The sequence below is a fragment of the Lampetra fluviatilis genome, chromosome 27 (assembly GCF_964198595.1).
Source record: "Lampetra fluviatilis chromosome 27, kcLamFluv1.1, whole genome shotgun sequence".
Taxonomy (NCBI): Eukaryota; Metazoa; Chordata; class Hyperoartia; order Petromyzontiformes; family Petromyzontidae; genus Lampetra; species Lampetra fluviatilis.
This window is the reverse complement of record NC_136301.1, coordinates 5,989,142-6,002,126: the sequence shown is the minus strand read 5'-3', so window position 1 is coordinate 6,002,126 and position 12,985 is coordinate 5,989,142. Positions and strand designations below refer to the sequence as shown.

The following is a 12,985-nucleotide window of genomic DNA, read 5'->3' as shown; positions in this document are numbered from 1 at the left end:
GGTAGTTAACATCTCGCCACCGCGGCGTTCCTACCACATAGCTCCTCCTGTTTTGAGGTAGCTATTCACGTGCCCGTTTAAAAACTAAAACCGAGAAAAAACTTGTCATCAGAAAATTATTTCGTCTTTTAATTCTCGTCAGAACCCCGTGGTATCGAGGGGCTGTCTCCAATCCCGATGAACGCGATATCCATTGGCCTATATTTACGTGCTATAAAGAAGAGCCTCAAACAATGATGGGGAGGGGGGTGTTTCTTCATTTAAGGCGCTGTCCTTGACGAATGTGTCGAGTTTCGTGTTGTGCAAACAGTTATTGTACATCACTGCCAACGCAGCAGCAGCAGCAGCGTCGCCGAATAATGTTTGCTTAATCATGTACACTGCAGTGCATTTAACCGCGTATTTATATGGAGTAATTACGTGTTGTCGTAATGAAATGTGGGTAATACAAAATTAACTGAATAAACGGAAACGCTCTCGCGTGCCATTTGAGAAGTGCAATAACATTTTAGCCTGTAAACTAATGGGTCTATAGGATCAATGTTGTTAACAACAGCACCGTAGTGTATGCTGTATTTGTCTCAACAGAGTTGTCCACATCCCTCTGAGGCATCGGTAGAATGTGGCCCATTAAATAAGTTCTTACTTCATTCCAGAGGCCAGAGCAATCCACAAACACGGTCCGGGGCACAGAGTCACGCTTTCCCTCGTGTGCCCAAAAACTCAACGAGACCCACCCAGGTGCTCTATTTCAGGAGATTGTGAGAAATGGGCGCGCAGCGAGTTTTCTGATAACAAAAAAAATACTTGGACTGATATTCGCCAGGAGTGTGCGACAAAGCCAACACACTGCACTAATTAAACTTCTCCTCAGTGGAGGCCAAAAAAATCCTCAAGTCTGACGAATGTGGCTCGGTGACTTTGAGAGCGTTCATGGATGGCTCTTTTAATATCAGGCGAGCCAGTGGCATTTTATAAATGGGCCACATCTCAATGTGAAAACTCGAAAGTTGAATCCTACCCAGGGGGTAGGGGGGGAGTCTTCCTTTATTGGAAATCACGGTTCGGGACTATCAATTGGTATTTTCATTGTGGTGATGGGAACATGCTGATAACACCTTAATACATGGAGGACCGCGGAGCTGGGGCAATTGTTGGCACCGTGTCATCGTGTGGCTGCTCGTCTGCAGCTCCTCGTGTCTCTGACTCATTCTTTCTCTACGAGAGTGAGCGCATACTGTGGTATCCAAGATTACAAAAAAATATTACTCTCAAATTACTTATTTATGTCTGTTATACATATATTTAGTTAGGCTTATACTTGCTTGCTGCGATACACGTTTCACAATTTAAACATTTTAACCCCCCCCCCCCACTGAAATATTCTCCTAATATGTCAAAGTGTGCTATTTTGAAGAATGAAGCCCTTTTCGTAGAAGGCGCTGCAAAGATCTACACAGCCACATTGGAAGCCACTGCATGCAGTGTGGTCAGTGGCTGACTGAGTGCCTCTGAAATATTTGGTTTCGTAGGCTTTTAATAAGCATGGTTATTTCAAAGCAAGAAAAGGCCCATGAGGGCAACACGCCTCTTTAACAAGGGAGACCTGGGAGGAAAAAAAATCATTATCACAAAGAACAAATTGCAAACGTTAATGTTGGGACGAAGAAATCAATAATCAATGTACATTTGAAGAAGAAGAATAAACACACGTACATGCCCAGGTCCATTAAAAAAATGCCCCGTTATGTGACACATTTTCTCTGCTCGAGGCGCGAAGCGTAACATGAACTCTGCAACAAACGTGGGCAAAGGTGTGTGAGTTATAGACTTATAGCCACGAGCCCAGCACATGCTCGGAGGCACGTGTTATCTCTCGCACAAATGAGGCTCACGCCGAATGAATGACGACAACGGAAATCTACGCGCTCCCCGACACAGCAGTTCACGTTATGTAATTCCGTGCAGCGTTGACACGCGTTCTGGTTTACTGTCGTTCATTTTCTAACGAAAGCGGGTATAACGCAATGCTGCAAAACCATCACCGGGTGAGCTCTAGAGAGTATCTGCACTGTCCTGCACGCACGGCCGCATTGCCTATACATCGCAAAAAAGGTCACCGTGCTGTTACCATGGCGTGGTCTTAGAGGGACACCAGATATATCTCTTCCTTGACACCGTTAAGCCTGCGCGTGTTTAGACTGGGCGACGCATTATCTCTGGTGTCATATTAATTAGAATCGTAGTGGGTTTAGTGTGGGCGTTTGGTAGGCGAGGCTGAACGGGGGGAACCTATGCCCACACAACTGACCCCTGGCGAGCGAGGCCAGGTCCAGAACCCCTAAAAAAAAAAAACCCATCCCCCAACAAATTCCACCGCCGTTTTCGCTCCGCTTGCACTGTCGGCCGAGGAACGGTGCGAAAGAAGTCAGCGTTTCGTAATGCGCCGGCCGAGCCCAGAGGGGCAGGCAAGGAGACCACGTCGTGCAAGCCGCACTGGTTACAGCGGTGGCGGCAGAGAAGAGGCAGGAGGGAGAGGAAGGGTGGGGGAAAAAAAGTTGTGAACACGTGAGGAGATTGCCAATGTTGTCGCTTAACATTCAGCTCAATACAGTAACCTCCATGGCGAGCCGTGTTGCGGTGTTGCATCTTTGGCCGGTGAAGTGCGAGAGATTTTGAAATTAAAATGTGGTTCCGAATCGGCGGCGGCTTTTCGCGACTCACCACCACCAGCCCCCCATCGCCGCACACACCACCGCCCCAGTTCTTGAACAAATAATCGAGAAAATCGTCCTCTTCGTGGTGGAGGCTGACAGTTTCCAAATACAGTGCTTAATCGTTTGGGATTTTGTCTCAATGACGGAACAATATCCGGCCAAACGGTTATTTAGAAGGCGCTAAAAAAAAAACAATGTACGTAAATTTGCAGATCTTATTCATCACCTTGGTTTCAAATATCCTCATGGCAGCCCCCCCCCCCCCCCTTACGAACGTGCGTGGCTTTTAATTGAAATGGTGCACAAATGAGGAGGCTGACTAGACACGTCGGCATAACGGCTGAAGGCGCTGCTCGCGCCAACAAAAATCTACGTGGATCGCGACTCGGCTCGTGATTTGTATTCCACGTCCGATTTATACAGCGTCCATAAATTAGTCGACCTTTTTTTTACCCCCGCCCGACTGCCCGCCCCCCCCTCCACTTCGGATTTTGTCGAGGGGCGGCATCCGTGTTATGTAATCAGCTGTGGATGGTAGGGGGGGGGGGCAAGGCCCATGCCCAATGCTTGCGGAATTATTAGAGTGCATCGCTGTCGACCGATACGGTTTTAGACCGTATTCTTTGTACAGGGAAATTGAGTTTTCAGGTCCATACGGCGTGCAGCCGTTTCAATCCGGGCAAAAAAAAATGTCTATTTGTGTTTCTCCCTTGTGATGGGACTTTGTAGGATAAACGTTGAGATGTCTAGCGGCACGGGGTGACCAATAAGGTCTGAATTGGTCTGTAATAAGGTAGGAGATCTGATAAGGGGTTGACAGCTTTGAGAGTGTCGCGGTAAATTTAGTTTTTTTTTTAATATAAATAGAAAGCTACGTCGTCGACAATGTCAGAACATCAATACATCCATCAATTAATCGACACGAGTATCGTGCAATGTGTGAAAAAATAGAGGAGCGGTAGTGTGGTGGTTATCGCACTGCGCTACGAACCCCCCGCTACACGGGTTCGATTACCGATTATCTAAACTGGTACTGGGCCTCCTCTAGGTCGACTCAGCCTCAAATGAGTACCGGATGGGGTGTGAAAACCATCGCCATTGGAGAGACAAAGGCGGTCGGGCGTGGTGCTGGCCACCCATCCCCTCGTGTGTCGTGCCGGCCATCACAGATGCTCGCTAACAGCACTTGCCCCAAAAGTACGTTTTAGGCTACACGGGGAATCTTTGTCTTTGCGTGTGTGAATATATATATACACGTGTTATAAAATGCAGGATTCGCCAAAAAAAAAGTCTGCCCAACACGTACGATGACAGCGGAGCGCCCGAGAGAGGCTGGCGAGAGCAAAGGGCAAGCACGCACGCACGTAGACGCACGTAACGTACGTCTGATCTCGGCCACTTTAATTCATTCGTCCGCGGGCCCCACCATGAATGAGCACAAAGTGCTGAGCGCGGCGCGCGGACGATGTCCGATTGTGCAGAGGGACACCGCTCGACCGGCGATCGGCGCGTACGCAGCACGCGCACGCACGCACGCGCGTCTCGGATGCGTAAGGCTGCACCGCTCACGCAGCGGTGCAGCACAGATGCACATGCAGACATCGTGGGCAAGGAACGAATGCAGACGCAAGCACGCACGCACGCACAAACGAGCGCACATACATACACACGGACGCACGCCGCAGGCAAAGGCACGTGCACGCACACACATACGCACATACGCACACACGCGTGCGCACACACACACAGACACGCGTGCACGCACACACATACACACATGCGCACACACGCGTGCGCACACACACACAGACGCGCGTGCACGCACACATACGGACACGCGCGCACGCACACACCTAGGCACACGCGCGCACACACACGCACACGCGCGGGCACACACACACACGCAAGCCCGCGCACACACACACACATAAAGACACGGGCACACGCAGACACACGCGCGAGCACACACACACGCACGCACACACACACAGACGCGTGCAGCGCGTGTGCCTACGTGCGCGCGCATACACACGCACGCAAATCAGCAATCGCCGGTCCTTATCCATTCACAATTAGGAGAGAGAGAGAAAAAAAATCCCCAAGAAATAAAAAATAAAGGCGATAACAATTCCGTTTGACGCTCTCGGCACTCAAATCTCACATCCCAATGCCATCGAAACGCATCGAACGGACGAATGAATAATGGCACGCAGAAGCGAGCTGACGAGCGGAGCCGAGCGAACGAAGGAATGAATGAAATGGACGGCATGAACGCGCGCGCAAAAAAAAAAAACCCGAGGCGCAGTCGATGTCGCTTACCATTTGCTGCAGGTCTGGTATGCCGACCCGCATGACCATCGTATTGTAGTCTAATTCTTCCATGGGAGACTCCGTGCAGAAGCTTTCGGTCGCTCTCTCGCCCGCCGAGTGCGCCCTCCGCACGGTCCTCCGCTGCTGCTGCTGCGGTCTTGCCGGGCCCTGGCTGGCAAAACCTCTGTCTTCACACACCGGTGGCAGAGTCGCCGACGTCGCAGCCGCAGCTGCCGCTGCTGCTGCTGCAGTCGCTGCAACAGTTGTCGCCGAGTCGCCTGCAGTCGGCGAAGACGGAGAGGCTGTGGATACAAATTCAATGCTCCGGTGCAGCTGCTGCTGCTGATGCTCGATGCTGCTTCCCAGATCGTCGCTGTCGCCCTCAGCTCCTCGTGCACTGGCCGAAGCTGCTGCTGCTGCCGCCGCTGCTGCTGCTGCTGCAACAGAAATCCGTTCTCCAGCCCCGGCGCGACTTTCTCTGCCGTCGCTCTGAGCCAAAGCAACCCGGCCCTCCCTATCTCCCGTGTCGTCCCAAGTCGTCTGCTGCCCGCCATCTGACTCCGCGATCTCGCTGGAGCAACCGCGAGGCGAGCCGCCTCCGCTCTCAGCCTCCTCTCCCTCCTCCTCCTCCCCCCTCTCTGCTGGCTGACGCTGCTGCTGCTGGTGGTGCTGGTGGTGGTGCAACCAGCGCTGACGTTTCTCCTGCTGCAGGTTCGCCGGTCGCGATTGCTTCGCTCTCTGCGGCTGTTGCGTGTGAGTCTGGCTGTGGTGGTGGTTGTGATGGGGCTCGCTGGCCGCCAGCGGCTCGCTGGCGCGTCGGGGAGCGTGCGGCCGATCTTGTTGATGGTGATGAAGATGATGATGGTGGTGGTGAAGATCATTCCACGCGCGCTCGGTAGAGGGCGCAAATTCCGGCATCGTTCGCAAAAGCCGCGTCGCGTCCTTCTGTGCGTGCCTGTCGCCTCCTCCTCCCCTTAGCTGGCTCGCTCGACTCGCCGACTCACTCGAGGTTTTCCCACAGAAATAAAATCAGTCGCTCCCCGCGTTGCGCGAGCATCGGTCTCTCAAGGAGACAAATGCGGCCGAAGCCGCGCGTGATGTTCCGTGACGATTTCACCACCACCCCCTTTTTACAACTTGTGCTCCGATAAGTATTCCAAAACGGCGCTTCACTGCCCACTCCCCCCCCCCACTTCACGCTTCTCTGAACAGCCTATGTACGCACTCGGCGGGGGCGGCGGGGGGGCAGAGAGAGATATTTGGCGATTTCGTAATAATCCTTCTTGCGCGCGCGAACGTCAGTTCACTTTGGCACGTGTCCGCAAAGCACCTCCAACAACGGGCACCCAACCCAGTCCACCGCCAGTCCCTTGGTCTGTCCGAGGTAGCGCGCGGACTCTCCGTGTGGGGGCTTTGCCAGGTGACGGCTGCTGCTGCTGCTGCTACTGCTCGCTGCGGTGTCGGTGAGTCTGGCTGGCTAGGACGCGTCACTGAGTGCCGTTGGGGTGTGTTGTTATGATGACGGCGACGACGGCGATGATGATGATGATGCGCTTCCTCCGTTCGTCGGGGCATCCGTCTTGAGAAGCATTTCTACAATCTTCCCGCCGTCTCCCTCTTTCGTCTGTCAAGTTATTCGATGGCAAAATTACGGTCGCGTTTTCAAACAAACGATCAAAAGAAAAGAAGCTTCACCGGCACAAGACGCGCGTTCTCTTCCACTCTCGCTTTGTCCGCGCCGCGATGCTCATTTATTTCCAGAGATTCCGTTAAGTTGTCTGTCTGGGGTAGTGATGTCCTTTTTTTTTTATTAAAGTGGGCAGCACTGCCTTGAGTTAGACCGTTGCCTCTGCTGCTGCCGCCGCTGCTGCTGCCGCTGCTGCTGCCACTGCTGCCGCCGCTGCTGCCGCTGCTGCTGTTGCCACTGCTGCCACTGCTGCTGCCACCGCTGCTGCTGCCGCCGCTGCTGCTGCCGCTGCTGCCACTGCTGCTACTGCCACCGCTGCTGCCGCTGCTGCTGCGTGTTGCCGCCGCTGCTGCTGCTGCTGCCGCCGCTGCTGCTGCCGCTGCTGCCGCTGCTGCTGCCACTGCTGCTGCTGCCGCCGCTGCTGCTGCCACTGCTGCCAAGTCACGTCTCCGCACGCTCCCTGTCACCCGCTTTCGCCGTCTCTCGCGTTACGTGTCACCGTCACGCGTGCTGCGATTCCTCTCCACGTGCAGCGTTCATAAGTGACGATTGGGGGGGGGGGAGGGGGGCAGGCGATTAGCGAAACCTGTCGGGAGTCTTGGTCGTGTTTCATTTTCCCATCTCTCCTTGCATGACACCCCCTCTCTCTCCAGAGAGAGGGAATCTTCTATTGCTGTTGTACGGCGCGTTTCTCGATGCGGTTGTGCTCACGAAGCTCAACGGCGCTCGTTTCACGGTCAAATGTACAGAGCGTACATCGGCTCTCTTCCAACAAAGTATCCGTGAAAGAAAATAATAAAATAATAAAAAAATACAAATAAAACACCTCGAGAGTTGCAAGTCTTCCTTGCGAGAGCGAGCGCTGAATGGGAACACATAACGAAGACAAGGAAAGGAAACACACAAATAGACGCAGAGAGGAGAGGGAGAGGCATTGCAGTTGCATTGTGCACGGGAGAAGCGCGGAGTCACCGCTGTCTCGTCTCCTCATCACCGAGGAGGGCTCGGCTCGCCACGGCCGCGTGCGAACCCCCCCGCGCTCCGTCCTCATCGTCGGGCACCTCCGACCGGCACGGTTGGGTGCGTACGGTGCGAAAGAAGTTCAACGCACGCACGCACATCACGATCACGCGTTTTAGCCGTGGTGCTCACGCGAGGTGGAGCACCACCACGCGTGAGCCAGGCAGGGCGAGGGCCAATTTTTACGCAGGGATTATTCATGATCGTACTCTATTAGACAACAACAACAGCAAAGTCACGTAGAAGGGAAATAATAAAATAATAAAATGTAAACATAATAACATTTTAATTGTTTTTTTTAAATAATAACAATTTTTTAATGTTTTTATTTTTTTTATTTTGTATTTCCCTCCTACGTAAATTTACCGAAAGAACCAAGAATATGAATCCCTGCAGTCGCGAAAGCTTTGAATCGAAACATAAAAACAACAGCAAAGTTTTGCTGACTGATTTCGTGCCTGGATTCTTGGCTGGCGCGCTGCCGAGCGCTCGTGAGCGGTGGTGACGTCACAACTGTGTGCCGACGTCACGCCTCCCACCCACCCTCCACCCCGACCGTGTGTCGTACGACATCTGATCAGATACGGTAACGCTACTACGTTAGAAAAAAAACCCTAAAGTTTTGCTGGCTGGCTGGCTGGCTGGAGGGAGGGACGGTCACGTCGCGAGACTGCTCGTCTAAGTGGGGAGGGAAGGTCCCTCTAGTTCAGTGCTGGCTTACAGAGGTGTGCAGTGAAGCAGAAAAGTCACGTGAATCATGCACGCCTGTGTGCAGACAGGGGTGCAGGCGTATGTTTAATGGCACGGGAACGGTGAAGGCAGGGGGGTGTTATTATGCCGCTGGGCACCCAGGCTTCTCACGGGAGTCATGCCCCTTTCCATGTTTCTCAGCACAAGCGCATGTCAATGAGATCCTGTGCTCGAGTGCAGTCCCTGGGTGGGCAAGTGGGAAATTTGTTGAGGAATACCCCCCCCACCCCCCCCTCCAAGATTCATTTTTTTCCCTTCTCTCAATTCACTTTTCCCTATTATATGGGACCGAGTGAAATAGATGAAATTGGGTAGGGCTTATCGCTTGTTAGATCGAATCGTGATACGCTCGATAGCAATGACATCATTACGTTTTGTATTTCTGCAATTTGAGCTAGAGGTCATAACACTGACACACAAAAGGCCTGATCCTGTAAGTGACGTCTGTCACGGGGTGTTTAATGTGCAGCCGCCAGTAATGGACGAACTTTAATGTCCCGTAACACGACTGGAGCCCGTGTACCGGCTTGAAGGTGGCAATGTTGACCAACATGCAATTGGATGCACGACGAATGGTAAAGTTCGAATACGCGAGGCACACTTTGCGTTTCATTGTTTTCCCGAAATCTATTCGTTCGTGACTTGCAACACACGACTGCGCGATGTTCGTTCACTCGCGAAGGCAGAACGACTCAGAGGGGGCGAGGACGAACGACAGACGAGTGGGAAAGGCAGCAAGCCAGGCGGTATGCCCGCACCAAACTCTCCTCCCTCCCCCCAAAGCTCTGCAGTTCTCTAGGTATGAAGATGTTACGGAGAATTTTAAACTAAAAACCAAATTTTTTTTGACCAGGTAAGGCCCATACTCTTTGGTTCTTTCGGAAAAGTCACGTAGGTATAAAATAAAATAAATGTATTAGTTAAAATGAAATACATTTATTAGTTCTTTCGGTAAAGTCACGTAGGTATAAAATACCGAAAGAACCAAAGAGTACGGATCCCTGCAGTCACGAAAACTTCAAATCCAGGTAAGGCCCCATTAGCTATACTGTTTAGTTATTTTTCAGAAGCAATCACAAATTATAGCAATTCGAAGTGGCTTATCGCGTGGAAATATATAGCAGCCATATACCATGGACACACGTTGATTCAAAATGTGGAGGGAAAACCCGGAGGTACCGGATTAAATTCCTACGCGACCAAGGGGCGAGAGAGAGAGAATATGCAATATCAAATGTGCAGCAGGCGTCGGGATCGAACCCACGAGCTCCTGCATACCAGGCGAGGTAGTTAACATCTCATAGCCACCGTGGCACCCTTCATTAGTGTTAACACGTGGGAAGAAACCGGGGGAAAAAACATCATGCGTGCGAGGGGCCAACACTCTATCCCCACAGAGTCCACATGTGCTGCACAGACTTGACATGTGATGTTAACTCCCTCGCCTGGTGTGCAGGAGGTCGTGGGTTCGATCCGGACCCTTGACGCCTGCTGCTGTATATTTGGAGTTTGCGTGTTCTCCCCGTGTTCGCGTGGGTTTTCTCCGGGTCCTCTGGTTTCCCCCCCTCCACATTTGGAATCAACATCACGCCTTTAGAATATTTGACCGCTATGAATGTCCACGTGATGATAAGCCACTTTGTTGAGCTGTCATTTGTGGCCAGGTCGCTTCTAAAACAAAAGAGCTCTATAGCTCCGTGGGTCTTACCTCGTAAAATAAAAATAGTTAAGTGAAGTCACGTAGAAGAGAAATAATAAAATAATTAAAATATAAAACAACACAAAATTCTCACGACGTTTCGACTGCAACACAAGCAATCATCATCAGGTGTGAAATCCACAGCAAGAAAATTTGAAAAAACGAGTCCATCTGGCCAACTGCCAAATCGCTGTCTGTGGTGCTGACGTTAAGAAAAAACGCCACTTTTTTCAAATTTACTTGCTGTGGGTTTCACACCTGATGATGATTGCTTGTGTTGCAGTCGAAACGTCGTGAGCATTTTTATTGTTTAATATTTTTATTATTTTATTATTTCCCTTCTACGTGACCTGTCCTGAAAGAACCAAGAATATGAATCCCTGCAGTCACGAAAGCTTTAAATCAAAATAGTTAAGTGAGTTAAGTTGCAGCATCTGTGCGGTGATCCACCGAGCCTCGCTGCTCCCGCCACTGTGCTGCATCACAGACAGGCACGTGCAGCAGCGTAGCGCACCAACACAGCCACCACGGCCGTTGTGAGCGGTGCTCAGATTTTGGTGCTCAGGTTTTATTTCGCCACACTTAACTCTCTCTCTCTCGAGAGAGAGAGAATACAGACCGGCCCGCAGAGACATTAAATCCATGACCTACGCCTGCAAACCGAATGACCGATACCCTCTAACGATCTTAATTTTGGAGCTTTCGTGACTGCAGGAATTATTATTTGGTTCTTTCGGTTAAGTCACGTCTAAAGATAAAATAATAAATTAAAATAATAGCGACGTTTCGATTGCAACACAAGCAATCATCATCAGGCATAATAGAAATAGCAACAAAAATCTAACTGTCCATAGTTTTCTAGTTAGATGTTTGTTGCTATTTCTTTTATGCCTGATGATGATTGCTTGTGTTGCAATCGAAACGTCGCTATTATTTTAATTTATTATTTTATCTTTAGACGTGACTTAACCGAAAGAACCAAATAATATTACCCTCTAACGATGTTTGTGCGGTTGACAGTGCAGCTTGTCAGCTGCAGTGAGAGAGATTCACCTGCATGAGTTCATTGGGACGCTGCCTTTCCGACAGCTCTGTTTCTTCACCTGAGGACGGCTGCTTGTGTTGTGGCCGAAACGTCGTGAGAATTTTTTTTATCTTTTATTTTTATTATTTTATTATTTCCCTTCTACGTGACTTCACCGAAAGAGCTAAGAAGATGAATCCCTGCAGTCACGAAAGCTTTACATCGAAAAAATTCACCTGCATTGTGAGGAATGGCAGTTCTCTTCTGAGCACGTGGCACGGGGGAGCGGTGGTGCAGCGGTTAGCGCGCCGCGCTACGAACCACGAACCCGGCGATCCGAGTTCGGTTCCCGCTCACGACCAATATGAGTGGCGAATATTTGAACAGGTCCCTGACCTCCCCTAGGTCGACTCAGCCTCGAATGAGTACCCGGTGCGGTGCTTAAGAGCATCGCCACTGGAGAGACAAAGGCGGCCGGGCGTGGTGCTGGCCACCCCACTCTCTCGCGTGTGCCGTGCCGGCCTTCGTAGATGCTGCTCGCTAACAGCACTTGCCCCAACAGTCTGTTACAGGCTACACGGGGGATCTTTGTCTTTGTGCCCTACAGAGCGATGCAGCTTCGAAATCTACGAGGAGGAAACATTCTCCAAATAATTGACGAGTCATAACAGTCTTTCAAAATAAATTATAAAGGAAGAATAAATGATGTTTAAAACAATTAATTATTCACTTCAATAATAGCGGATACAGTTGGGATGAAGTTTCGTTCATCATTAATCGGATATCGGATTTAAAAAAAAAACATTTATGGTCAGTTTCAGGTTTTATTTATCGTTTATTTGCCTCATAATCTAGATTAAAAATGTTTAATCACGTTCAGTTTGTGCAGATGTAATGATTACACGTGTAATCAGTGCATTTTAAGTTTGAACAAAAAATTACCACCAGTTAAACGATAATTTAAATGAGAACGTTTTAACCAAAAAATATATATTAATGTAGGCAAAAGTAACGTCACGCATTGTAAAAGTGACGTCAGAAATCGTAACAGTGATGTCATTTTGGCGGGAAAGGCACGGAAGTGACATCACTGGCTACGTTACCACGTAAAAAAAAACATTTAATTAGGATAATTCTAAATATCATATCTATGCCTGCTTTTTGGACATATACACACACTTTTGTTAAACTGATCATCACGATTGAGCACACGTCTATCAGTAACAGGAATATCCAAACAACAATTCGTACGAATCTTTAGATATGCAATAGCACCAACACGAGCACGTGCAGCGAGCGACCGTACGAGCCTCATTCATCGAAGAACTTTCTTGCCCAGGTCGATGTAGATGTGAGCCGTGAGCCTTGGCTATGACTGACCGACAAACCGCTGCAGGGGTCCCTTTCGTAACCATTCATTCTAAGCCAGCGGTGGTAAGTTGCACATTTTACTCTGACTGGGCTTGTCGCAGAACAATCAAGGTGGAGATATGGAACGAGCACGTGGAACATTTTACGGACGCCGACTTGATGACAAATGCTTTAAGGTCATGCCTGGATGGCAGGCCCTGGTGATCTCACGTTAGCTCATTACGCGGGCCCTGCACTGCACATTTTGGGCGTCTGTGTAAAAGAGCTTCATTGCTCATCGGATTCCTCGTGCAGTCGAAATAAAGATGCTGATCGTGACAATCGTCGACACTGTGGCCTTAAGAGAAATCGTATATGATCGGTGACGGTGTGTGTAATGGCTTATCTGGCCTCTCTCTGTACGTGCT

At 50.2% G+C, this 12,985-nt stretch overlaps 1 protein-coding gene across 1 annotated transcript in view; it reads right to left on the bottom strand.

The window, feature by feature from the left end:
• The window catches only part of LOC144942335 (SH3 and multiple ankyrin repeat domains protein 2-like), a 362,265-nt gene extending 356,061 nt beyond the window's left edge, over positions 1-6,204 (bottom strand). The window contains exon 1 of the mRNA XM_078869142.1: positions 5,037-6,204. Within this exon, the coding sequence (XP_078725268.1) occupies positions 5,037-5,945 (909 nt within the window). The 5' untranslated portion in view covers positions 5,946-6,204. The remainder of the gene's footprint in view (positions 1-5,036) is intronic.
• Between the last annotated feature and the right edge of the window lie 6,781 nt (positions 6,205-12,985).